Below are 22,500 nucleotides of genomic sequence, written 5' to 3'. Positions count from 1 at the left end.
GACGAAATGCTTTGTGTTTATTTTCACTTCATCCTTTATAACGTTAGTCTTTATAACATTTAAGTCCATATTAGAGGCCGAGACACTGTTCCGTGCGACTCGTGGACGCCTCGGCTCTTTATTCCAGTTTAAAGCGGTCAGCCGTCACAGGAAGTAGATAGAAGTTCATAACCGTAGCTTTTTTTTTTTCCCCCCCGGATGTTTGCACTAAACTTGGCTGATTATTTTTGGACAGCTGTGTCATATGAAAGTTTATCTACTTGATATAGCTGAGAACTGTGGTGTTTTTTCTCTCTGCTTCTAGCTGTTCAAGAGAGGAACTCGTACGCTGTGAGTGTTTGGAAAAGAGTGAAGGCGAAGCTGGAAGGGCGGGACGTGGACCCCAACCGGAGAATGAGCGTCACCGAGCAGGCATTTATCCCTCCTCACTTACTATTCTTCTTATTATTCTTTTTTTAATTCATTTTATCTTACACACGAAGTGCTGGTTAAGCAGTGTGTACTGACCGTGTGTGCGTGGGTGGGCGTGTCTCCTCCATCTGCAGGTGGATTACGTCATCAAGGAGGCCACGAACCTGGACAACCTGGCGCAGCTGTACGAAGGCTGGACGGCGTGGGTGTGAACGGGGATTTCCACGTTTGTTCACTTCGGTTCCAGCGAGGGTTAGAAATCCACCAGAATCCACCGGGTCTGGGGCATCGGAGCCACAGAGCTGCATGCGGGCAATAAAACGGGGGTTGGGGGGGGCCGTCGAGGCCCTCCCGTGCGCCCACACGGGACCTCCTCCCCCTCCTCCCGTAGCACAGCAGCAGATCCAGCTAACACCAACGACAACGATACGATTCTCGGGTTTGCATCCGTGTCCCCGTAAACGTGCAAGTGTGTGTGTGGGGGAATACTGAGGGCAGGGGAGGGGGGGTGAGGAGGATGAGGCTTCTTCCAGCTTTAACAACCCCCTCCCCCCCCAAACCAACCCCTGCTTCATCAGTGATAATAACGCCACGTCCGTCAGCTATCGATTACGAAGCTTGTGTTTTAGAGCAGGAGGCTCGCTGGGCGACACGCCCTCTGGACTTCACTCGGGAGACGGGGGGTGGGGCGCACGCTCCTCCCACCATCCTCTGGCCTCTGTTTTTGGATGGCTTTATCGGCGAGGTCGGGTCAGACGAGGCCGGCGTACACCGGGGCAGGTGCGCGAGGCTTTAAAGGGGGACTCCATTCAAAGCCAGACGGCCGTTGGCGGACCTGCGGGTTCTCAAAATCTTTCAATCGAGACTTTTTTTTTTCTTTTTCTTTTTTTCCCCCCCTTGCTCTCTCTTTTTGGCGGATGTTTATTCCAAAACTTACTTTACGCACCTCGACTCCCTTCACACTCTCGGGGAGAGGTATCAGAATGTTTTTGGGGAGAATTGAATTCTTACGTTAGCGTTGGGCGTGAAGACGTGCTGTGCGTCAGGCTGGGGAATGTTTCTCCGATCGAGCGATTGAGATCGAAGAATAGAAAAGTTGAAGCATTTTATTAAAGCTTAAATTGGAATCTGATAATTTGTTCTAAAACACCTGTTCAGAAATGCTGCCTTTATTATTATTGTTTTTGTTTGTTTGTTTGTTTGTTTCCCTTCTCTTTAGTATGCATCTGTATGATTTGTGTATTTGTGGGTATTTAGTAACCCCCCCCTCCTCCTCCTCCCCCCTTCGTTACTCGCTGTTTATATTAGCGACTTCTTTTGGCTTGCTTGTGAAAGTGTCATTGCTAATAAATATTCCCCACTCCGCTTGCGTTTTACTGATCTTTATCTAGTTTTACCTTTTTAGTGGCGGGGTGTGTTAATGGTTTAGTGCTGTGGTGATGGTAGAAATGTTTTCTTAATGATTTTACTCCTTCGTTTGACAAATAAATCTGGATTTCAACTGTTAAGCTTTTTGTTCAGTTATTTGCAATGAATTCATCAGTTTTATCTCTCATACGTGTAACAAACTCCTTTTTTTTTTTGGGGCATAATTAACTTGTGTATAACTGCTGTAATGTAAGAACAGGATCTAACTTTTATTTATTATTTATTTAGTTTCCCCCACAAAATTGTGTGAAACTCGCAGATAAAAGTATGACGTCATTCGTTAATAAATAATACGAATAATAACTCTGCTTCATCACGCCACCCAGTCACTCAGCGCTTTAATATTTAACGCCACATTTATTTATTTATTTCCAGGCTGTTGAGGCGGTTAAACTTTCGCACGCTTTCCCAAACGACGGGCCGTGCTTCAGACACCACGTACTGTTAAAGTTCAGCTTTTCTTGATTCTGTTAAATTGATAAAACCGTTAACATGAAGAGTGATGATATGTGCGAAAGGATATGTACAAGAACCACTTTCGGGTCTTCGGACGGCGATCCGCTTGTCTGTAGATGACCCGGTGATTAAGAAATATGTATATTTAAAATAAATAAATAAAAGCTGACCTTCAAACTGGCTAAGGCAGTGTGCTGTAGCTCAGCTTGGCTAGATCAGTCATGTCTTATAGTTAAATACAGCAAACACCTTTTAGTATGTTTGTTATAAACTAATGTAGACATCACTTATTGTTTAAATCTTAAAGTGTGTCAGCTTTAATTTGGGTCACAACAGCCTTATAAGAGGTCCAGTGACTAGTGATGAAGCTAAGTGATGATTTTATACACACACAATGTTTGACAAGTCGAACACAATCTGGTAAAACTACACGAAACATACCAACTGAAGTTTCTAGGTCAGAAGCAGAACATTTTAAGCTGGTGGGAAAGGAACTTAATGGATTATCATGTAGAAAACAAATCCTTCAGTAGACGTTTTATTATATTAACCTTTTCTATTAAAGCTCGAGAGAGGAATTTAGTGTGTGGAATTTCCAACCTTCCTTTACACGCACTTAAAGGTGCGATTGTCTATTTTTAATTTCTTGCGTGTACAAATAACGGAGAATTATGTAGAAGTGAAAAATAATTGTTTTATGCTGTTGTCTCCGAGCAAGTGGATTACCATTTGAAGGTGAATTCCTTGCTAATGTAATGCTAACCCTCATCATGTTTGTGGATGGAGCTTTGTGTACATTTCTGGAAAGGGTGTGGGCTTAGTGAGGGGGAAAAAATACTCAATACTTCATCTCCACCCGTTTAACCATTTGAAAACTGGAAAAGATCTTTTCCCCCCCCACACACACAAATCTTACCTAATGTACCTTTAAGTTTGTTTTGTTGCTTTAAGTAGATTTTTGATTGCACTCATTACAAATTCAAACGAATAAAAATTCCGATTCACATTTTCTAACGGCGTGATTCTAATTTGATGGAAAACTGCCCCTCCCAATATGGCGGCGCTGTTGACGAGTCTGGCATATCCGCTGCGTTTACTTCCGACCTGTTTGTGACGTGAAAGCCCCGCCTGCGGTTTCCAATAAAAACATCGCGCCGTTAACGCTCGGTTAACAGAGCTGCAGAGGAGCGCGAGCGCAGGAGAGCTTCACTTCCGACTCGGAGAGCTCGCAGTAACGCAGACGCGCAGCGGAATCATGGCGGAGGGCGATAATAAAAGCGCTAACCTATTGGTGAGTGTTCGCTCTGGTTGGTTTTGTTTGAACGGGAAATACTCCGGTTCTTTTAGGAAGTGAAAGCTAACGTTACACAAGCTAGCTAGGCGGCTAACCTCGATTACTGTTAGCCGAGCTAACCTCGGCTAGGGTAACGTTAGCTCAGACCTTGTCGCGTTATTCTGTTTCCAGCTAGCTTAGCTTGTGTTACCTTCGCTTACGTCCTTTTCCTTTATTGCTAGCATTAAATTAAAATGCGACTGAAGCAGGAATTTGGCTAACTAGCTAACACTGCCTGTCAAAGTGAGGTCAATTTCTCAGGCCTAATATCACCCTTTGTGTGACGTCACATTCCGAGCTCTACGAATGCTTTGGCTTTTTATCTTTATCTTTAATATATTTTAGAGTCATGACGAGATGTTAATATTGAAATAGGTAAGTTATTAATCTAAAGCAGTTAGCTAGATGTTGCACTGTCACCTTATGTCAGTTTCGGCTCTTTTCTCTGAGTCAGATCAGCACGCTAGGCTCACCATTAAGAGTCGATTCTCAAACGACTCCCGACGGTGGTCTTTGCTTATTTATCGCTTAAATCGTTCAGTAAAAGCTTATTGTTTACCCTCTGATGAACAAGATCATTTTACTTTCCTACTACATTTGGCTTGCTATAAAATCTAATGTTATACAAGTCGTTGTGTTTTTTTTTTTTTTTATCATCATGTTCATGTCCCCGTTACATTATACTACTATATATATATATATATATATATATATATATATATATATATATATATATATATATATATATTAAAAAATAACAAGCAGCAGAGCAGTCATTCACGTTTTCCCAGTAAGTCATTATATGATAGTATTCACACACACTGATGTACTGGAATACTGCTGTTTTTCAGCGGAAGGAAAACGTTACTTCTGTTTTTAGAAACGCGATTCGACTCTCAACGCTCAGCCTAAAAAGAGCCGACTCCAGGAATCGACTCAGACGCAGGGCTCGTGCGCAGCTCAGTGTAAAATATAAACACAATTATTTCCAAACCTGAAGTAAGACTGACATAAACACTTAAGGTGATTTCTAAAAACGTGTTTGGATCATACATGTAGATATACATCTTATTTTCGTACATGTTTAACCAGTTAATAGTCGTATAGATTCACTGATTCGGTTTCAAATCCATTGTCTTTCGACTTTTTCCTTATTTTCTGCAATAACACATCATCTCTCATGTGGTGGTGGTGTTTGTTTTTTTATAATAAGCTTAGCGAGAGTGAAACAGCTGAATATAGTCTGGAATGTTGTAATAACGGTGTGGGGAAGTATTAAAGAGGGCTGGATGGAGTAAGGACCCTGAAAGCGCGGTTTCCGTGGCTATATCGCTTCCTCTGTTTTGATAACAGTCTGATTGTTCTCTGTTCCCTGCACTGCGTGTTCCACAGTGTCTTTCTTTCTGTTCCGACACACGTCTCGACTTAACACTTTATCGGCGAGTGGTTTGCGAGCACACGATCGCAGGACGGCGTGTTCCTCCAGCACCTCGCACATCTCCGTATCTCCTCGTTTACGCCGGCGTGCCCCTCACACTGACCGCTAGTCTCGGGCTCCCCGACACGCCTCTTCCGCTCGGCCATATTGACCGTAAACGTTCACCTTCCAGGCTCAGGAGACGTCTCAGCTGGAGGAGCAGCTGCAGGGATGGGGCGAGGTCATCTTAGCCGGAGATCACTTCCTGCGCTGGGAGAAGCCCTGGTTCCCCGCCGTGCTGGTGGGCAGCACCACCCTGCTCTTCCTGTGAGTATCACACCGAGTAACAACGACCACACCCTACAGATCTGATCCACACTGCGCTCCGCAGACCTTCACCTCTCGCGCCAGTTAACCTTAAAGTACAAAATAAGCGCTAGAAGTGGATAAACGGATTCGGAAAGCCGTCCAGGTGTGAGGTTTGAATTCACGCCTAAAGGTTAGAGGCGCTGTTACGGCCGGGGGATACCACCGTGTAATGCGGATATCCTCATCAATTACGTCATGATGCATGTTTCCGAGATATCATGGGTGCAACTTTTCTTTTTTTTTTGAATAACAATCACAAGCTCAGATTTAAAGCAGCTGTTTGAACCAGATGTTTAAATATGATCTTTTTGTGTAGTTTTAGTGTAAAATGTTTAAAGAAAGAAAACCTTAGCATTGGATTTCTAAAATGAAACATGACCTTTTAGTTCTGAGCATGATTCCTGGCGCACGCGATCTCTCTGAATATAATATGAAGTTAATACGGTGTGAAAGTAAGTCTGAAGGAGTTTTTAATCTCCTGCAGTGTGTGATGACGACGACGATGATGACGATGATGATGATGTTTAGAGTTTTGTGTGTTAAGCGTCCTTAAAGCTTCCTCTCCTCCTCCCTAACAGACTCATCCACTACCTGGACCCGTCTGTGCTGACCGGACTGTCCTGCACCGTCATGGTTCTGTGTCTGGCTGATTACCTGGTGCCCACCCTCGCCCCGCGCATCTTCGGCTCCAACAAATGGTACGCCAGATCTCAGAAGGACGCGCTCTCGCCTCCTGAAAGCACGTTCGCGCCTAACAAAGCCACGTGTCAAAGTTTACACGTTATCACACGGTCACGACGGTGTACTTGCTTCTGACTGGTTGAGCAGTATCGTGATCGTTCACTCTGTGTGTGTGTGTGTGTGTGTGTGTGTGTGTGTGTGTGTATATAAATGATCTAATAATTTACACATGAAAGTGTTGGAAATGATATCGGGATCTTACAGAAAAGTCGTTCATCACGGCGTCACCGTTCTGTCGTCTCTTCGCCCGGCCGTAGTGCTCCCGGTTACTTCCTGTTTCACTGCTGTCTCCTTCAACGCTTTTAACCCTGTGTATGCGTGCTAGAAATATTTGTGCTTCGCTCCTACCTCTTCCGTTAACGTAGTGCGGCGGAAGGAAAATACGAGCAGTTAATAAAGCAGTTCAACTGACTGGTAGAAATGAAGTACGCCGTGATCTCACCCCCTCCGAGACGTGACCCGGACAGACAGACGAGCAGTACGAGTTTTTATTACGTTCAGATGCGGTGAAGAAGCGAAGCGTCTGTTTGTGGTGTTTATCAGTCTGTGAGTGCGCGCACGTCCGCCGCGGCGTCCGGATATCGCATTCAGCGCTTCACACTGCGCTCTGTTATGTTTCACAATCACAACCCACAATATGCGCTCTCTCTCTCGCTCGCTCTCTCTCTCTCTCTCTCTCTCTCTCTCTCTCTCCTTAAAGAGACCACCTCCGTAGTTAGCCTCTTCATAAGCGTATTCTCAAGCTCATCGTACGTGACGTTGTTAGTTTGCTCTTTCTCACGGATACCGCTGCAGAATGTGTTTTATTAAAGTGATGCGTTCACGGTGCAGCAGACAAACGTTTTCGCTATCGAGGCAAACATCCATCCGTGGTCGGGAGTCAAGAGAGAAATATTGGGTGGGAGGGGCATACACTGTGTCCCCCGTCCATCAATCGATAGCGCGGCCAACCGCAGGCGTCTGTGAGGCGTCTGGTGTATGTGGAAGAGGGCTGATAGCTCTTTCCCCCTGAGTGTGTTACACCGCACTTGATGCGGAACGACGAGAGGAGAGAGTTTTCACTCTCTCCCTGTCACGTTTCATCTCCGTGCTAAGTGGGGGTTGGTCAAGACCAAATAAGGGAGAAAATGATGCAGTATATTGTTGAAGGAAAAGTTTGTTCAGAAACAAGTCGCCTGTGTTTTTATGAAAGCTACACATCGCGGCGTCGCTGCAGTTCCGGACGTGTTGCGCAACTGAGACGTCAGTGTTCGGTCTCCACTCGTGAATTGTTTTTTCTCTCTTTCTTCTCGTGTTTCTCAAGCTTGTGAAAGCAGCGAAAGCAGAAGTCCGAGCGAGCGTGTCCTCTCCCCTCCGTCGGAGTCGGACCGCAGTTGCTGCGGCGTGTTAAGTGTCAGACGGACCGATTCGGCTCCGCCGCTCAGCTGAGCGAGCTCAGGACGGATCAGTTTATTTTAGAGCTGGCAGTGCCCTTGTGTCCCAGCCTGTCGTGTATATGGTCATGTCTTGTGTCCAGAAATAAGAGCTCACGCGCTCAGGTTTCACATCTTAAGGTTGCCTGAGCCTGCGTTACTCCCGCGTGTGATTTATGAGAGAGAATTCCAGCTCCGTTCAGCAGAACGCGTTAACGTCGGCTTTATTGTTCGTCAGACAGGAAGGAGGTTCTGAACGTCTGTGTGTCTGAGGTGCGAGGAGACCGTGGAGGGTTACGCCTCCGCGGGATAAAACCGAAACAGCTTAAAATGTTTAAAACCTCATATACCTGCTCGTTGGCTGCTTCAGAAGCTTACAGCACGCTTTATCGATCTAGCCTTAACGTTATTTAAAGACGACGTGCGGTCAGACGTAGACGTCTTTCTTTAGGCACCGCTCCTTCTCTCTCCTTCGAGCGAGAGATGTGGTTTGGTTTTCCTGTGAGTTTAGTGAGGTTCTAATGAGCCAGCGTCAGCTCCTCAACCGTCTTTACGTCTGACGCGACGTCGTCAGTTCTGTTTCCGTCTGCCGTGTGTGTCCGAGCCGCGCAGAACCACGATCCGGACGCGTGTCCGAGCTTCGGACTCCAGGACGTAACGCTACAGCTCTTACGTACGAGCACGGAAACAACAACAAAAGTTTGTGCACCCCTGTGAGCATCTCTACGTCAGCTGGCCGTCCAGTAGGAGGGCGTTAAACCGTACGTTCTTATTAGAGACGCCACGACGCCGGAGTTTCTCTTTCCTGATGGTGATAAGACCAGAAACTTTGAATCCTATCAGATATTTTTTCTTTACAACTCCAACACACACAAATCACCTGCGTTGCAAAGATAAAAGAAGTATAATACTCTTTCTTTTTGTTTCTCTGATGTCTCCATTGTTTTTGTTTGTTTGTTTGTTTGTTTATTTATTGCTCATATTGATCCTGGCTGTCAAATGCTTGATTGTTATATAAATATGTTTTGTCCTCCCCGCGGATTATAATCCACTGATCTGATCAGGTATTTATTTCGTCGATTTGTTTTTGAGCTGTAATGTTGTCGTTTGTTTGTTTGTTTGTTTGCAGGACCACGGAGCAGCAGCAGCGCTTCCATCAGATCTGCGGGAACCTGGTGAAGACGCAGCGGCGCGTGCTGGGGTGGTGGAAACGCCTGTTTGCCCTCAAGGAGGAGAAGCCCAAGATGGTAAACTTCGGCGCCCGTCTCTCACGTGTTCACGTGCTTTACGTTTGCACGTACTTGCTTGCTGCAGGACCGAGATGAGCAGCCTTCACTATTTTGAAAACAAACAAAAAAAAAAAACGCAACAAATATTTCATTTACTTAGTCGTGCAGCGACGCGGCCGATTGGTTCAGGGAGAGGTTTCAGATGATTGAGTTCTAAAAGAGGCTTTAGCTCTGCGTACAGTGAACATTAAAGCTCAGCCAGACTGACCAGCGTCACTGTGGATAAACGGACGTAATAAAATGTATACGTTTAGAAGTTTCCTCTAGACGAGCGTCTTTGTGCTTTTTAAATGATTTCATGGAAGAGTGTAAAGTTGAGTTTATATGAAGGGGTGTTTAATGGCGAGCACTGAGCTTACTGTTAAACAAAAACCTAATCCTGACTTTCATTCAAATCTACAAGAACAAATTTCCGCCCATGTTCACGAAGCTCCGCCCCTAAGATCTACATCGGCCCGTAGAGCGTGTAGCGCTCCGGACCGTAAGTCCGAGCTTCCAGACGGGTTTTCTCAGTGACTTGAATACGTTTCTGCTAAGGCTACAGCTCCCTCCGTCGTTTTCTCGTCATGTCCCGCGTATCTTCCAGCTTGTTTGCGGAGTTTTAAAATATCGGCTGCTGCGCCTTTTTAAAGCTCGTAAAGATGCTGTTGTGTTAACTGCAGCTCTGTCACACGATTGCACAAGTCTTCATTCCTGGACTCTTTCGTTTCTCTGCAGTACTTCCTGTCGGTGATCAGCACTCTGGTGGTCGTGGCCTGGATCGGACAGCAGGTCCATAACCTCTTCCTGACGTACCTGATCGGTAGGTATGCAGCGTGACGGTAATATCGACTGCGCTGGAAACGTGTGGGGTAACGTTGCAGCGTTTCTTTTAGTTATTAGAAAAGGTTCTAGAATTCAAACTCTGTCTCAGTTTGTGTGAAATGACGTGATGGTATTACGTTGTCGTATTTAGACCGTACATGGTCTTAAATAAATGTTTTGACTCTTTAGCTGTGATGCGTGCGTTGGTATGCGGTGGGTTTGTGGTTGTGTAAGCCGCTGTGTGTGTGTGTGTGTGTGTGTGTGTGTGTGAGTGTGTGTGTGTGTGTGTGTGTGAGAGATAAGAGTGTTGAGTAAAAGAACTTGTGGTATGTAGGGCAAGAAAACGGAGCCGCAATCCCAGTCCAAAAATAAGCTTCTCGTGACCCAGCATTAAACGGGGCAGAGTGTCGGAGACGCGTCTGTGTAAAGAAGCCCAGCGCTGAAAAACGACTTTAGAACACTGATCTCCTCTCAGTTTGATTTATCCACTCCTTATATTCATCACCACGGAAGCATAATATATGTTTATTCACGTTAAACAGAACGACTTTCTCGGCACTGTCGTATAACTCCGATTTGGGGGCGGGGCCACGTATGAGCTCAGGGTGTGATGTCACCGAAGCGGCCGTAGACCGATCGCGTCCTAGGAGATGTTCCTAGGTTATCTTTGGTCACGAGTCCTGATAAGGTCATGATGTTTCCGTGTTTCTTAAACTAATAGAACAGCGCTACAGTGACGAGTCGCACACGTTCGCTGATCAGATTAATATACTGATGTGTGAATATTTACTGACCGTTTGCTGTAAGGTGTCTCCGGCGTACAGGTTAATAAGGAAATCAGATTAAAAATGAACACGGAATCAAGGAAAGTCCGCAGTATTCCGAGGAGATTGCAGTTTTTAAAAATCACGTTCGGGCCGAGACACGTCTGCACTACGCACGTTCAGCCAGAGTGCTCTCCGATTTACGTGCGTCGAACACGTGTACAGCTAAAAGCTCTCATTTACCGACAAACATCACTGTGAAAGCGCGCGCGGTTGCAGTTTCGCCGATTGGAGTCGTTTTCCGCGAAAAAGAACAAGCACGGGCAAAACTCGCGTCGCTGAAAAATCAAGCGTATCCCGTACGGACCGATCGGCGTGTTCGAACAGAACCCGGGAGTGTTCCAGCAGGTGAGAACACGCCGATCTCAAGAAGCTTCCAAGCGAGGCTTTCTCGACCTCGAAGTGACTCCGAATTGACTCTGAATCAACTCGCTGAAGGAAGTGAATCGGTCGTGCCGTGCGTTTTGGGTCGCCGTGTTCTTCCGCCGTTAAACCGAGCCAAGGAACAGAGAACGCAGCGTGTTCTAGAGATTGGGCCTGACAAAAACGTTACGAGTCGACGTGCCGATTAATAGACGTGAAGCGTGTCCCGAGACGCTCACACGGTGCTGTACTGTCATACGAAGACGTGCGTTCACCTTTGAGCGAAGTTCCACCTTTCACGTGAAGTCGTGAATCGAGTTTGACGGGTAGCTCGAGCCGAGCCGTGCCGAGCCCTCCGGGGTGAGGCGCCGAGACACGCCCGCTCATAAATAATCTCCTCTCTGTGCGTTTGTGTGTTCGTAGTGAACTTCCTGCTGCTGCTCCCCGGCATGAACCAGCACGGCATCATCAGCAAGTACGCTGGCATGGTCAAGAGGGAGGTCAACAAACTGCTCAAGCAGAAGGAGAAGAAGAACGAGTGAAAGGAGGAGGAGGATGATCATGCTGATGATCATGCTGATGATCATGCTGATGATGATGATGAGAATTGAGTAGGAGTAATGAAAGTTAAATTTGCCCCGTATAGCATTCAAACAATAACTCAGACCACTAAAGTACTTCAGGCAAAGCAGAATAAATATAAAAATAGATATCTAAAAACTAGATTTAGGCTTACGCAGGAGCACGTTGACTCCTCCCCCATTTCACCCTGAATATTTGATCACACCGACGTGTTCGTGGTGTGACAGTGCTTCAAACCGTACGCTGCTTTAAAGCCGTTCCCTTTTTATAATTCATTAAGGCTAAGCATACATGAAACGTAGATGTGCTTTTTTTAATGCTCGAGAACGTGAGCAGAAATCGGACTCGGGAGTGTTTTTGTTTTTTTGGTTTTTTGTTTTTTTGTTTTTGTTTTTGAAAACTGCACTGAAACCACCACAGGAGAAACTGGAGCGTTGTGAAGCTGTGCGTCGGAGCCCCAAGACCTCACACCTGAGGGATACAGTCATACTGCTGTGTTTTAATCTCTCTCTCTCTCTCTCTCTCTCTCTCTCTCTCTCTCTCTCTCTGTGTCTCTCTGTCTCTCGCTATCCCCCCCGCCGAAGCCCTCCGCTCCTGCTGGAGGGTCGCCGCTGTAGATACATACGTGTCCTCTTTCCTCCTGCGTGTGTGTGTGTCATGTCCGTGTAAACGTGTGCACTTTCCTCCGGCTCTCCGTGAAGCCGCGACGCGTCTGCATTTCAGCCTCTCTTTTCAGTTCATAATAAATAATAATAAAGAACTGCTCGGACCCTTTGACTTGCGTGCTTTTGTGCCGCTGATCTCGATATCGGTGAATCTTGCTAAACTCGGACAGAACGCGTTTCTTTTAAAGCTGTGCCCGATGTGAACGGGGTTACCGGTGCGGGTGAGAATCCGGCGCCACGTTGTTGGAGTTGAATGCCATTTGAGCGAGGGATTATTTTTTTTACTCTGGACCCGCCCCTCAGTTCACGCCCATGTAAACAAAGCTCCACCCCTAGAACCAACTCGAGTTATCGTTAGCGAGGACTGTCATGGCATCGCTGTCAAGCGCGCTCGCCCATTCAGCTGCTCAAACACACACACACAGACACACACACACAGACACACAATACAACCCTTAATGATTTAGGAGGAGGCGCTGCTGCTGTCGTGTTTTGGACATTGGATGAGTTCATAATCCATTTACTTTTTAATATTGAGACATAATGGTTGAGACTTTATTGATCACGTATACATCACAAAACAGTGAAATTCTTTTCTTCACACACCCCAGCATGACAGGAAGTTGTGGTCAGAGTGCAGGGTCAGCCGTGATACAGCGCCCCCTGGAGCAGAGAGGGGTAAGGGCCTTGCTCAAGGGCCCAACAGCGGCAGCTTGGCAGTGCTGGGGCTCGAACCCCCGACCTTCCGATCAGTAACCCCGAGCCTTAACCACCAAGCCTCCACTGCCCCATCAGTGGAATCAGAATTCAGACATCATGGAATATTCTAAAACAAATCTTGACGCGAGAACAATCAACAGTTTGTGTGTGAAAGGCTCGACTGAGTGATTAATGCATCATGTGACCACAGAGCGTTTCAGTACAGACGCAGTGAGGTGCAGTCGTTCTCCCAGTGGCGTGCGGCGCTAATCTGCCCCTCTACGCATTTCTTCTTCGGCTCCCCAGGACCCGCCGGTGGTCTCTCCTCTCCTGTGGGACAAATTCATTCAGACTTCATGCACGAGTCGAGAAGGTGTGGCTTATACCAGCGCTTTAAAAAAAAAGAGTCTCAGTAGTCTTGTAATACACTGAATAACGTCACTGAAACTATATTAAAGTGTGTTCTATCGAGTCATTACCCAAAATTAACTCCCAGATTTCCTCTTGGAGATCAATAAAGTCCACGCATCAGTACGTTTCATACATCAAATGGTTAATCAGATGCGAAACTGCTCTCTTTTATAGCGTAAAGGATTAAATCTAGCCTTTCTGACCAATCCGGGTTCTGGACTGTGATTGGTCAGGAGGCGTTGATTAATTCTCTATGACGGCAGCTCTCGTTCCTGATACGTTAACGTTTCTATAGCAACAGCTCGTTCACAGGGACATGTAAAAATGTTAACGTGGTGAAGTTTTCTCAAAGTAAGGAGATGTTTATGTAACGTTTATGGAAGGAGTCTCCAGTGTCGGAGGTAAAGCCGTAACTTTACGGAGGAGTTTTACGCTTCTCTGCGGTTTCTCACCTGGAACTCTGTGTTAAATACCTGTGAGGATGTCGTGTCGGTGCCAGCGTGTGGGACGACCCGAAGCCCGCTCGGACCGAGCGCTCGCCGCAGCTGCAGCGTCGCGGTGATCCGAGCCATACGAGCTCCTGTACGATGTGTCTTCAGGAGGATTGGTCACTTCCTTCATCGCCAGTCCTTCACGGTTCCGAGTCCAGTTCCTGGCTCTCAGACTACGCAGGACGTCATGCTGCGGTCATACAGGTGACGTTAACGTGACGTTAATTACAGCGAGGTATTTCAGAACCTTTTTAAAACACTGACAGTACCGGTGTGGTGTCTTTGGGGCTGTGGACGTCTCTCGAGTGTGTGGAGGAGAACGAGGGGCCTTCGGAGATGTTCCTGAGGTCCAGACCGGAGCGATGCTGCGACGGATAAGACGGATCTCTCAGGTGGAACACCAGCGGCCGGCCGTCGTCTCTCCTGCCGCTGAAACTCTACAGCAGTAGATATCTAATGAGAGGAGATTAAAGCCTACAGACAGCTCAGGGATGTCTGGCGTCACCTCTGGTGTCCTCACCTCAGTGTGAGTGGTGGAGTAACAGGGCGTCTGATCACCCAGAGAGAACGTAGTCTGATGCATCAGCCGTCCCTTCCACAGCTTACTGCCAATAAACAGCACACTCGGATGACGTATATATTAGTAGGGTTTTAGTTCTACACTCAGAAATAAAGGTACCGGATGATACGTTTCCCCGTGACCTGCGTGGTACGGTTAAAGGAACTTGTTTTGTACTTTTAATAATGATTTACGAGACATAATTATAGCTTAGGGAGTATCTATGTACCTTTTAAAGGTTTACTCCAAGAGCGAATTAATAAAACCCCACATGGACCTTCTCTTTGACGGTACCATGCCAGCGACACGGAAAGGTACCATTTAGTACCCTTATTTCAAAAAGCGTACTTGGATGACGAGACGTAACCTGTCGTTACGTTTTTGCTCCACGTGAACAGCACGCACTGAATCTTTGGTATTTAGCAAATCTTTTGGATTTGTTTAAAGTCTTGTTTTGGAAAGATTACAGTATATTGGGAATGTTGCGCAATACAGGATCCACATTTCACATTTTGGCGAGCGAAGTACGCAGGCAGCTCTATTTTTTTCAAAACGGCTCACGTGGCATCTGTTCAGCGCACGCACGTGGAGACGAGGAGGGGAAAGTAGAAAGTAAATATTCCACGAAATAAAATGGGAAGACTCCTGGTTGGAAAGAGTTCAATAGGGAAACGAGGGAAGTTTAGCACGGCAGTGATTTCAAAAATAAACTAGAGATGCCACCGATCCCACACTCCGGAACAGTACTAGTACCAGCATCGGCATGGGAATATACTTCAAATATAGTTTCTCATATGAATTCACAGGGGTGCCAATAATTGTTGCACACCTATATTTAACAAAGATATATATATATATATATTTTGATAAACCTGTGTTGTATTTGTAATTGTTTGATATCCATGAGAGCAGATAATTTTTCTGATTTTATTTATTTATTTTCACAAAAGATTAAACAATAAAGACAATTTCTCACAGCCTTCTTTGCTCATATTTACCAAGGGTGCCAATATTAATGGAGAGCACTGTGTATGTATGTGTGTGCATATTTCCATGAGAGTTTCATCATGTGTGCAGAAGGTTAAGTGTTGATCTGGACACTTCATAAACTCTTTCAGACTCAGTCAAACTATTCATTTGATCTGATGAATCACTTTCGTTTGTTTGTTTGTTTGTTTGTTTGTTTTGTATGTAATAAACGGATGTCAGTAACCTCCTGCACTTCATATAATAATAATAATAATAATAATAATAATAATAATAATAATAATAATAATGCTCAAACTGACCTGAGTGGTGAGTTAAATGCCTCGAGTTTGTTTATTAAGAGGTAATAAACTTACCCCGGGGGCATCGTCGCGGCTCGGTCACGTGCTCATGCTGCTGTTGGCATGGCAACATTCAAACAAATTCAATTCAAATATTTTATTCAAAAGGAAGAAGTAATCAGCGTGTTTGTGGTTTTGGTGAAATGCTGAGGAACTGTTGCTGTTCGGTGTGATGATGTGTGGAGTTTAGTGAGAGTGAATAATCTTCCTCAGGGCTTTTCTTTCTTTCCGGGATTCAAAATGGCGTCGTGTAGGATGTGTAGTGCACTACTGAGGGTGCAGGAGACACCACTGCTCACCCCGCCTAGTGCACTGATCCAGGGCTAGTGAGGAATGTAGGATACGGCCCTGCTGCGCTTCCTATTCTTATTCTTATCGTACTTATTATTCTTATTCTTATTATTCTTAATAATAATAAGAAAGCAACAACACCAAAAAATAATCTGTTATTAATAAATATATAAAATAATTAAAGGGCATTAACAAATTCTATGTTCCTTTTTAGTGTGTTATGAAATAATAATATATTATTATGATTATGAGACTTTGTGCCTCCTAAATGTCCTGTCTCAGGTATTGTGCTCATTTCTATGTGTATTTTTCTTTTAATCTCTGCTCATTTGATTATTTATTTATTTATTTATTTATTTATTTATTTATTATTTTCAGTTGTCTAAATTAGCTTACAATGTGGACACTTTTAAACCAGCCAACTAACTAACTAACTAACAAAATGAATACGTAAATAATCAGACACGCTACTCGATACTTACAAATGAACAAATATTTTAACGCTCACAATCAAAGTAAAAATCAGATCAAAGTCATAAGCGCAATAATAAAATCAAAGTACATGAATAAAAAGCTTAATAAGACACTTTCTCAGCAATGCAGTGCTTAACGTGTGAAGGGAAACCAGAGTTTAAATGAACCACCTATCATTTCTGAAATGTTTATTTTAAAAAGATTTCATTAAAGCTACAGAAATGTTTCTGTTTATTAAGCGTCATTAATTACAGTCTTCGTGCCTGTGTTGTTTATTAAAATATTTTTTCTAAACTTTAAGGCTGTTTGTGGGTTTAAAAGAGTTTTTAGGCGATTAAACACGTCATTTATTTTCTTTAATAAAGAAAGTAATCAAAGCCTCGGTGTTAAACCTCCATCTGGGCCACTCCCAAACGGCGCTTTGTTTTAAACACAGTGCACTACAAAGTGCGCAGGAGCCTTTGTTACTTATTGCGTGTAGTGCGCGCGCGGAGGGATCCGAGGAGCAAGTTGGAACGGTGCTCGCGGCGGTGTGATGGTCGCGGTGCATTGTGGGAAAGAGGAAGACTAGCAGCCGGCAGAGAAATGGTGAGTGAGGGTTAATGTTAGCATAAAAACAAACAAAAACAAACCGAAAGCGAGTGTTATTTATTTACTTATTAATTTTGAATAATTTCTACACTTTTACTGTTTGACCCTGAAATCGTGTTTTATTTGCATTTCTGTCAGGAGTATACTCCAGTGTTTGTGTAAAACTGCTGACAATGCAGGATCTCCCTGCGGCTGTATTTTTAGCACGCTAACGTTAGCCAGCTAGTCTTAGCTGATTAGCCGAAATGTTTTTGTTCTGGTTTATTAAAAATAAATTGTAATGTTTCAAACGGACGTATCGGATTCAGTTGCATAAAAAAGTTTTTATCTGAAATTTGCCTGAACCAGCTAGCTAACATTCTTATCTTATGGTCACACTGCTGTGACATGCATGCAAGCTAGCTTAGCCTAGCCTAGCCTAGCCTAGCCGAGCTTAATGAAATGAAATGACCTGGAAGAACGGAGGAAGAACCGAAGATTCGCGGATGGAAATGACTCACTTTATTGGCTCAGAATTAATTATATTTAAAAAAATGCATGATTAATTAAAGATCAGCTCCGGAGCTGTGGAGGAGATTTAACTGTTAAAAAAAGTCAAGTAGTTGTTTTGTTTAAAATTGAAATATTTATTTCTTTTTTACATTTCTTTCTTCCAAATGTAATTAAAGCTGCTCTGTTTTCCCCCCTGAATCAGAGAGACAAAGGATCCGAAACGCTGTCGTTTTTCATTTTTAACAAAAGTTTTGTTTTCTCGTTGTTGCACTTTTTTAAGTGCCTTGTGACGTCATTGCCATAAAGTGGGCGTGGCCTACGAGCACGCTCGCCTGTCAGTCAAAGATTATGTCCTCGGTTTGTTTCTGAACCGAAAGAATATGTTTGTTTTATTTTTGTTTATTTCGGTTTGAATGACGTAAAAAGATCATTTAATGACGTCCTCTACACATGAGAGATGACTATATATTCTTATAGAAGCATCGAGAATAAATACAACCAGTAAACACTGCATTAATCAGAAACCTGAGCCAGAACGTTAACGCCGTTCATCTCGTAGCGATGGCGCGCACGCTGATGTCTGGGATCTTCTAGACGCCAGACGAGAAGTCGGTTCTCGTAGTCGACATGTTGGATACAGGACACCTGGGAAACTTTGATAAGGGTTAGATGGTTATGGCCAGACGACTGGATCATGGAGCAGAGGAAGAAGGTGGGCTGGTCTGATCTGTTGAAGAGATGGCTGTCGGAAGAAGACAAACCCGTGGAGGGAGTGTGACGTTCTGCAGGCACTTTGGCGTGTGCCACCGGTCTAAACGTTGCAGAGCAGGTACACCCCTTGATGGCAATGGTGAAGAGGAATGTGGTGAAGGTGTTGCCCCGGTCTTCAAATCCCTCACATCTCAGTCCGATCTGTATCTGTAGGATGTGCTGGAAGTCCAATCTGACTGATGGGATTTACCCCACAGGGATCCTTCAGAGGTCTTGTAGAGTCGGAGCTGATTGGGCAGCACGCAGAAGACCTGCAGCAGATCAGGCAGACGGTCCTAATCTCTCGGCTCGTATCAGCGTTCGTATTCGTTCCTTTGTAGAACCGTTTGGGGAAATGTCTATTTCCTGGCCAGTGTCCAGGCGGGAAGTGAGGAATTCTGGACAGGAATATGGGTCTGTTGGGAAAATGTTTGTTTAAGCGGTACTTCCTTTAACTGAAGAACCGCTTAAACGCTGTTTAAATGAGCGCTTTCAGTCTGGAAGCTTTTTAAAAAAAATATCTTCAACAAAATCATTTTGTGTTCAGTTTCAGGTTTATATTAATACGCTCATTCTGATATGTTTTCGTTTCTGTAGTAACGGCTCACACACGGGGACTCGTGCGGCCGACGCTCCACACACACGCAGGATAATAATAAGCAGATTTAAAAACGTGTCGTTTAACAAAGTAAAACGTGCAATCGTCGATACGATGACGTTTTGTGTTAGGAGCTTGTTTTGTTTTCTTTATTTATGGAAGGAGTCTCCAGTGTTAATGCAGTGTAACAGTCAGAGTTTTGTAAAGTTTCCCAACACATGAAAAGGGTTCAGGACTGAGGAGTTTATGCTTTCTGGTTTCTCTGTAAAATAATATGCATAATATGGAGAGAGACAGACAGACAGACGGAGAGGGATGGAGAGAGACAGACGGAGACAGTGAGAGAGAGAGAGAGAGAGAGAGAGAGAGACACAGGGAGAGAGAGAGAGACAGACGGGGAGACAGTGAGAGAGAGAGACTGTGAGAGAGACAGGGAGAGAGAGAGAGACAGACGGGGAGACAGTGAGAGAGAGAGACGGTGAGAGAGAGTGAGTGAGAGAGACGGACAGAGAGAGATGGAGAGACAGAAAGTGAGTGAGAGAGAGAAGCGATGTTCACACTCGGTGATGTTCTTGCTGAGGTTTGATGTGAAGGTGGTGTGAGTTGTGCTGTAGCTGATTGCAGTGTTGTGTGTGAATGTAAATAATTCAGATTGAATGTGGTGTCAGTGACTGCGTTTACATGGACTGCAGTAATCTCATTATTGACCTTATTCTGAATAAGACAATGTTCTGATTAAGGTGTTTACATGAGTCGCTTTTGGAATACTCCTTTCATGTTCCTGTTTTATGTTCTAGAACATAATTAGATTAGCGTCACACGTCATTACGTCCCCGCGCCACGCCGTCCGACGTCCCTCCAGAATTTCACGCATCGACACACAGTTGGTCTTCGTTATGGGACCGTATACAGTTTTGGGTGTTTTATTTTTAATTTTAGGAACGCTTCAAGTGCAGTTAATTATTAGTCGTGCTGTACGTGCTAATAGACGACTGCTTGAAGCCGTGGGCTGCGTCCCAAACCGCATACTTACCGTCTATATAGTAGTCACGATACATGTATTTCTCCTACTATATACGTGTATTCCGCCTACTATATAGCAGGTAAGTACGTGGTTTCGGACGCGGCCGTGCTCTCTTGTTTACCATCAAACGGTTGAGTATCAGAGTATCGTCTTAATCGGGTTAATATCGGATTATTGTTGTCCATGTAAACGTACTGAAGTTCACACTGATCCACTTTCTCCTGTAGTGTGAGTGTCAGTAAAGTGACACGTGGTCTGTTTCCTCCTAGGACGTGTTCCTGATGATCCGACGTCACAAGACCACCATCTTCACAGACGCCAAGGAGTCGACCACTGTGTATGAGCTGAAGCGCATCGTGGAGGGGATCCTGAAGAGAGCGCCCGAGGAGCAGAGACTCTACAAGGTGATAAACTGCCCACACTTCTCAACACCAACACCAAACGCCGTCTCGCCCGGCACCAAACGCCGTCTCGCCCGGCACCAAACGCCGTCTCGCCCAGCACCAAACGCCGTCTCTCCCAACATGCGATCACCAAACGCCGTCTCGCCCAGCACCAAATGCCGTCTCTCCCAACATGCGATCACCAAACGCTGTCTCGCCCGGCACCAAATGCCGTCTCTCCCAACATGCGATCACCAAATGCCGTCTCGCCCGTCACCAAACGCCGTCTCGCCCGTCTCGCCCGTCACCAAACGCCGTCTCTCCCAACACGCAGTCACCAAATGCCGTCTCGCCCGTCACCAAATGCCGTCTCGCCCATCACCAAACGCCGTCTCGCCCATCACCAAACGCCGTCTCGCCCGTCTCGCCCATCACCAAACGCCGTCTCGCCCGTCTCGCCCGTCACCAAACGCCGTCTCGCCCGTCACCAAACGCCGTCTCTCCCAACACGCAGTCACCAAACGCTGTCTCGCCCAGCACCAAACGCCGTCTCTCCCAACATGCGATCACCAAACGCCGTCTCGCCCGTCACCAAACGCCGTCTCGCCCAGCACCAAATGCCGTCTCTCCCAACACGCAGTCACCAAACGCTGTCTCGCCCGTCACCAAATGCCGTCTCTCCCAACATGCGATCACCAAACGCCGTCTCGCCCGTCACCAAACGCCGTCTCGCCCGTCACCAAACGCCGTCTCGCCCGTCACCAAATGCCGTCTCTCCCAACACGCAGTCACCAAACGCTGTCTTGCCCAGCACCAAATGCCGTCTCTCCCAACATGCGATCACCAAACGCCGTCTCGCCGGTCACCAAACGCCGTCTCGCCCATCACCAAACGCCGTCTCGCCCATCACCAAACGCTGTCTCTCCCAACACGCAGTCACCAAATGTTGTCTCGCCCAGCACCAAATGCCGTCTCTCCCAACATGCGATCACCAAACGCCGTCTCGCCTGTCACCGAACGCCGTCTCGCCCTGCGCTGCCGTCACCGAACGCCGTCCCACCCAGCACTGCCGTCAAATCCCCCCTGTGCTGCAGGTGAAAGAGCGTGGCATCACCTGGTCATTTCACTGATCACATGGTCAATGTCGTGTGGAGTGTGTGAGTAACAAACACTCAGTAAACCCCGAGGAGAGAACTGCAGCCCCACACTTGTCTGATTAACACACACAGTCCAAGACTTGTCTGATTAACACACACACACACACACACACACACACACACACACACACACACATACACACACACACACTCTTCAAGCTTCAAGTGCAGTTAATTATTTGTCGTGCTGTACGTGCTAATAGACGACTCCTTGAAGCCGTGGGCTGCGTCCCAAACCACATGCTTGCCTACTGTATAGTAACTGAGATACATGTATTTCTCCCACTATATAGCAGGTAAGTACGCGGTTTGGGACGCAGCCGTGCTCTCTTGGTTAAGGCAAGGTTGTCCACTTTCTGGACAGTTTTAATTATTGGACCTTTGCTGTGCAGATCGAGAGAGACTCGGAGAGGAACTCTAGTCTTTAATGTGAACAGAGGTTTTATCAGCGTACGCAGATGACATTACAGCGTCTAAGGAAGACATTGTCGTTTTACAGAAGGTAGTGGAGTATATGAGAAGCCCTCCAGAGAGTGAGGGATTTATTATATTGGTAATTGGGAGGTCACCGGTGGAGTAGGTCCTGTGGCACACCTGAGACCATCAGTCCTGTGGGGAAAGGGAAGATCTGGAGCGTTGGGTTTAAAGGTGCGACAGATTGAAAGGTCTTTTCACTTTGCTCAGGAGCTGGTGTAGAACATTTGCTGAGTTTTCTGACGAGGTGTTTATCAGAAGAACGAAATATACATCCTCAAAAAGGAGAAAATGTGTTTACTAAACTATTTGATTAGAACTGGCAATATGGAACAGACAGAGGAATAAAGGATTATAATTTACCTCACTAGACTCTGAAGTAATGTTAAAGCGGTTAGTAACAGGAAGGATAAAGATTTAATTCATTATTATACACTGACGAATAACTTACTGGGTGATGCATGATAAAGTGTAGGAATAAAATGATTGTTAAACACTCCCTCTCCCTCTCTCTCCCTCTCCCTCTCTCCTTCTCCCTCTCTCTCTCCCTCTCTATCCCTCTCTTTCCCCTTCTCTCTCTCCCTCTCTCTCCCCCTCTCTCCCTCTCTCCTTCTCCCTCTCTCTGTCCCTCTCTATCCCTCTCTTTCCCCTTCTCTCTCTCCCTCTCTCTCCCTCTCTATCCCT

General features: G+C 45.6%; 3 protein-coding genes across 8 annotated transcripts in view; all 3 read left to right on the top strand.

Moving 5' to 3' along the window:
* Positions 1-1,919, top strand: part of smg1 (SMG1 nonsense mediated mRNA decay associated PI3K related kinase) — a 44,800-nt gene extending 42,881 nt beyond the window's left edge. For all 6 annotated transcript variants that reach the window (XM_053618638.1, XM_053618648.1, XM_053618629.1 and 3 more), the window contains 2 exons: positions 305-411; positions 546-1,919. In XM_053618638.1, coding sequence (XP_053474613.1) covers positions 305-411; positions 546-623 — 185 coding nt within the window. In that variant the 3' untranslated portion in view covers positions 624-1,919. The remainder of the gene's footprint in view (positions 1-304; positions 412-545) is intronic.
* Positions 1,920-3,427: 1,508 nt separating this feature from the next.
* arl6ip1 (ADP-ribosylation factor-like 6 interacting protein 1) lies at positions 3,428-12,198 on the top strand. The gene is made up of 6 exons (XM_053618941.1): positions 3,428-3,586; positions 5,239-5,372; positions 5,993-6,112; positions 8,697-8,814; positions 9,574-9,658; positions 11,271-12,198. Exons 1-6 carry the CDS (start codon positions 3,551-3,553, stop codon positions 11,387-11,389), a joined length of 612 nt encoding a protein of 203 aa, XP_053474916.1. The 5' UTR covers positions 3,428-3,550; the 3' UTR covers positions 11,390-12,198.
* A 4,614-nt stretch (positions 12,199-16,812) lies between these two features.
* elob (elongin B) overlaps positions 16,813-22,500 on the top strand; it is a 7,942-nt gene continuing 2,254 nt past the window's right edge. Inside the window, exons 1-2 of the mRNA XM_053618976.1 lie at positions 16,813-16,935; positions 20,072-20,206. Of these exons, the coding sequence (XP_053474951.1) occupies positions 16,933-16,935; positions 20,072-20,206 (138 nt within the window). The 5' untranslated portion in view covers positions 16,813-16,932. The remainder of the gene's footprint in view (positions 16,936-20,071; positions 20,207-22,500) is intronic.

The sequence above is a fragment of the Ictalurus furcatus genome, chromosome 2 (genome assembly GCF_023375685.1).
Source record: "Ictalurus furcatus strain D&B chromosome 2, Billie_1.0, whole genome shotgun sequence".
NCBI classification, from domain to species: Eukaryota; Metazoa; Chordata; class Actinopteri; order Siluriformes; family Ictaluridae; genus Ictalurus; species Ictalurus furcatus.
This window is presented reverse-complemented; position numbering and strand designations above follow the sequence as displayed.